This window comes from Toxorhynchites rutilus, chromosome 3 (assembly GCF_029784135.1).
Source record: "Toxorhynchites rutilus septentrionalis strain SRP chromosome 3, ASM2978413v1, whole genome shotgun sequence".
Taxonomy (NCBI): domain Eukaryota; kingdom Metazoa; phylum Arthropoda; class Insecta; order Diptera; family Culicidae; genus Toxorhynchites; species Toxorhynchites rutilus.
The window spans coordinates 40,846,700-40,851,770 of NC_073746.1; the positions used below are offsets into that span (position 1 = coordinate 40,846,700).

Sequence of the window (5,071 nt, forward strand, 5' to 3'; positions counted from 1 at the left end):
AAAATTCAAATCTTGTGCAACTCTGGTTTTTCAGCTAACTGGCTATAATTTGATATGTCGATCATCTAAATCGGCTCAGTAGTTCAAAGGTTATGAATTTAAAAAAAAGTTATTTTTTGAAAAAAGTGGAAAAATTTGACTTTTCAGACCACCCTAAAATGGAAATGGTCACCCTAACAAAAAAAAAAAAAAAATACGGGTCTAATGATTTGCGACAAAGAACAAAATTTCCACATTCCACGAAAATCTGAGAACCACTATATCGGTTTGGCACGGAATGGCTGAATCTTGGATTGAGTAAACTTAGCGTTAGTTCCGTTGTTGACTGCTTGTTGGCTGTGGCAAGACTAGAACTATCGTAAATTTATAAAATGAATTGTAATTGCAATTTATGTTGCTCCCAGCTTTTGACGGTTTTCCGCAGCGAAAGCGGAATTGATTGCGCTGCTTCTTTTTTTTTACTTGCAGGCACATTAATTTTGAAGTCCTTGTTAGGGAAACCCAGCTCAGTGGGAAAAAATATCCCCGACTTGCATGTTTCGACGAAGCGGATTCCCCCAAGGCACATTGATTTTGAAGTCCGTGTTGGGGAAACACAGCTCCGTGGGAATAAAAATACTCCCGACTTGTATGTATATTTGCAAAGGTACATCGATTTTGAAGTCTGTGTTGGGGAAACCGTAAATCGGGGCAATCAAAACTCGGCAGTTAGGGCGTTTAGATAACGCTTGACATTTTGCAGTTATTCAATTGTTCATCTCATGAAAAATAATGTTTTACTAATTGTGATAGACGCGTATAATATTTTCTATCAATTGATGCAAACATCTTTCCGATCTGTTCGAGTTATAATCATTCGAAATATGGGTAGGGTTAGCACACAAATCGGCAGAAAAAATGTATGGGAAAAAAGGAAGTTCTTCCAGTTTTCATTAATTCAAACCGTTTAGAGATTAGCGGATAGTAATGTATAGCATATCAAACAAATCTTAGCGAATTTCCGACTCGTTTGGTATGCAAATCATGAGAATTCGTTCACAGTGAAAATAGTTATTAACGTTAACTTTATTTCATCAAAACGTGACCTGTTTTCTGATTTGACTCCCTTCCTGAAAGACGTAGTTCTACGTCAAAAATCATATTTTGCTCTTTCCTCCGCTATTTTTTTTTGATGACTTCTGAACGCTGTACAAACACATGTACAAGGAGTGAAGTGAGTTATGAAAATTTAGCACTGAAAAATCCAGCTTAATCCTGTGTGGTATTGTGTAGGTGTATGTATAATGTTTCATTCTACTTAAAAACCATATTTCTGACAAACTCGATTCAGTTTTTGTTTGCCTCATCGATCGATTCACGATCATTCACTACAAATACATCTACGATTGAATACGGATTGTTTGGATAGAAAGTACCTGTGAAACGCTTCAATAATATAGCAAAAATCGTCACGTGTTGCTAGTTCAGGCGACCGAAAAAGGCCTCGAGTTATAAACATTAAAATAGTGTATATTTTATCTTTATTAGTTAATTTTTCACAAAGTTAAAGCTTTTCAAGAATCAGTTAAATAAATTATAATATACCTATCCTGTGCTATAACAAAATCTGTGTTTCAGTGTGTTTTTTCATCCTATTTTTTCCAGATAAATTATATTGATAGCTGTATTCCATTTATGTGACCAATTTGCAAACTGCTTATCTTTTTGAAATAATTTAGTGATGTTAATTGTAATCACATAGTAATAGCTAACATACACATTACATTAAAAATTCTCTGCTTCATTGAGGTGTTACCAGGGTATGTGTACCTTGCAACGTGCATAACTTACTGTGACGTCCGAATTAAAACTGATTAAACGCTATGTTGAATGAAATAGATGAGGTAGGCAAGTGAAATGAAGGACAAATGAAACATATGAGGTGGCGTAAAAGTATTGTCATCATCAAGTCACAACTAACAATGGGAAAAATTGAAATCATGATCTGTAAATTTTGTGTAAATTCGGTAAATTCGAAAAAATCTGTAATAATAGATTCTCTGCATGGTTTCAATTTGATTTGTCGATCATCTGAATCGGTCCAGTATGTAGTTCAAAAGTTATGAATTTGAAAAAAAGTCATTTTTGGAAAACAGGGAACTAAATTCATCTCCCAACAAAAAAAATCTTCGATATCGGTTCAGTAATGACTCAATGAACGTATTCTTGAGACCAAAACATTAAATTGAACAGCATAGCGTTGTAAGTATTTCCCTGATACCTTTGTGAACGATTTAGAAATTTAAGTACATCACCTCAGTTAGTAACTAATGTGAAATGAAAAAAACGAGCATACAACGGGGAAATAAAGGTCTATTTATTAGATAAAATTATAATTTGTCTTCGGATGGTGGTGGAGCACATTCGGACACTGTTTAATACCTCATAAAATTTGTGTCTGATTGTTGTTTACTAACAAACATTTATTTGGTCTGATTCTCAGACCTATTGATGGTTCGAAACTACGAAAAGAAAACCGATAGAACCAGCAACAATGAAGATGAGACGGAAAGAGCTATCGAACTACTTTCGAATAGTTCACAGGTGGTCCTACTGGGTCCCTTGCCTTTGCAATTTAAAAAAAAAGCAACAAGCAAAAAGCAACGTAAATGAATCAATTTCAAAAAATCAACAATCAATCAAAAAGTCATTGCACTTTGGAAACAATTAAATATTGCCGACAAAATTGCACAATTCATGTATCTTTTCTACCTTATGTCACAAATCGCTTACAACCGCTAGATGTTTCAGTTATAGGCTCTTTCGAGCAAAAGCTCTCAGTTTCTCAGAACGATTGGGTACTCAACCATCCTTGAAAAACTATTTCTATACACGACCTTTCAGTTGTAGTTGCATCGGCTTATATTGCTTCTTTCAATCTGAGTAATATCCTAGCTGGATTCAGAATGACAGATTGCTATCCATTCTCAAGAAAGGTTTTTTCGGACGAGGATTTTAAATGTTCAAATGATTTCACCTACTGGAGCGGAGGTGACTGACTCATCGGGTGATACAACAATGCTGCAATACATTGCGTCTACAGCACAGATAGATTTTAGTTTGGTAACTTTGTCCCCGGAAAATATATAACCTTTTCCAAAAACTTCACCGCGGAAAACCAACTCTCGAAAACGGAAGAAAGCAAAATCACGAATTTTGACTGACTCTCATAGCAAGCAGTTTCCTTTCAGACAAATACTGATGAACAGAAAAATGCAGAATATGCTGGAAATAAGAGGAAACGGAAGTAATTGTTGATAAACATAAAATTTAAATTTTTTTTCTTCGTTGTCCGTTTTCGTCGGACAAAAAGGCAATTTTCAAAAATTCGAATAAACCCTGCGTAATCGCCTCAACGCACACATCTAACACGCTCATGTGATACATTGATGTCCAATTGACAACCAGGATGAATTCAGGATTTTTTTTAAGTTTGCAAAAAATATTAAAAATCAAGGAAAAAAAGGTGTCCGAATGTGCCCCCTCTACCCTATACAGTTTGAGTTTAGCAAGAGTATATGGTCGGTGTTAAGTCAGAGGGGACCAAGTCGCAAAATTTAAAATTTCTAGTTATTGATTGCATTAGGTTAAGTATTTCTTAAGCTACATACCACATTAATATGATTTGGAAAATCACGCGTGCAGCAGGAATAACGTATCGAAATTGTTTCGAATGCTCAATGAAAACGCCTTATAGCACCAAACTTCAAGCTAGTTTTTCTCGAAATGTCACATGGTTCGGTTTGACTTAACACCGACCATATAATCTTCCTCAAACAAATGAGTGGTTTGACTCACGAAAGTTCAAAATTTTCTTTTTTATCACACCACACATTTTAGTTTCCAACAATTCACTCAACGCATTTTCTAACGAAGGTAACTTACCCAAGGTAAAATAATTTATGAATTTTATAATTCAATGCTTCAATTCGCCTTCAGATTAACTGATAAAAATTTCACAAAATCCTTCCCGAGGAGACTAGCGATTTTTTGTCGTGTGGTGTTTTCGATTTTGCAACAACAAAATACATTGTCAACAGATCGTCGTCCAATCATATAAAAACCGTGCCGGATAAATTTTAACGCATCATTCACTAGTCATCACCTCCGCTATCAAGTGTAGCCTGAAAATCACTCAACGGTATCAATCATGAAGGTAAGGAGAGAAATCGTAACTCAGTACAAGTGGTTTTGATTAATCATATTAACTCCGACAGGCGTTTATTGTGTTGTCTATGGCTGTGGTCATTGCTTCCTGTGCGGCAGTTGATGAGTCCTCGAAAAAGGAGAAACGTGGACTCTGGGAGCTCGGACATGATTTGAATGGTTACGACGATGACCACCACGATCATCATCTGGATCATCACGAAGTCAAACATTTGCATACAACCATCACCAAGAAGGTTCCCGTTCCATACCCAGTCGAGGTTGAGAAACACGTTCCAGTCGAAGTGAAGGTCCCATATCCAGTTCATGTCGAGAAGAAGGTCCCAGTTGTGATTGAAAAGAATGTCCCAGTCTACATCGAGAAGAAGGTCCCAGTTCACGTTGACCGCCCAGTTCCATACCCAGTCGAGGTTAAGGTTCCAGTCATCAAGAAGGAATACGTCGAAGTGCCAAAACCATACGCAGTTCATGTTGAGAAACCCGTTCCAGTGTATGTCCACAAGCCAGTGATCGTTGAGAAGCAGGTGCCGGTGACTGTTCACATCAAGGAGCACAAGAAGCACTGGGGATTGTTCTAAAAATAGCCACTTGTTATTAATTTGTTTCAAATGTGTGAAAAGATTATAGGTAATAAAATGTTGGTTAGTTTGATTAATCTTTGTGGTTTTTTTTATACTTATACAGCTATTCCATGCCAAACCGATATAGTGGTTCTCAGATTTACGTGAAAAGTGGTAGTTTTGTTCTTTATCGCAAAACATTAGACCCGTATTTTTTATTGTTTCAGTGGGGTGATCATTTCCATTTTAGGGTTGTCCGAAAAATCAACTTTTTCCTCTTTTTTCCAAAAATGACTTTTTTCAAA

At 36.2% G+C, this 5,071-nt stretch overlaps 1 protein-coding gene across 1 annotated transcript; it reads left to right on the forward strand.

Moving 5' to 3' along the window:
- Positions 1 to 4,140: 4,140 nt before the first annotated feature.
- LOC129779947 (uncharacterized) lies at positions 4,141 to 4,784 on the forward strand. The gene is made up of 2 exons (XM_055787736.1): positions 4,141 to 4,195; positions 4,257 to 4,784. The coding sequence occupies exons 1-2, from the start codon at positions 4,190 to 4,192 to the stop codon at positions 4,782 to 4,784; spliced, it is 534 nt and encodes a 177-aa protein (XP_055643711.1). The 5' UTR covers positions 4,141 to 4,189.
- Positions 4,785 to 5,071: the final 287 nt, after the last annotated feature.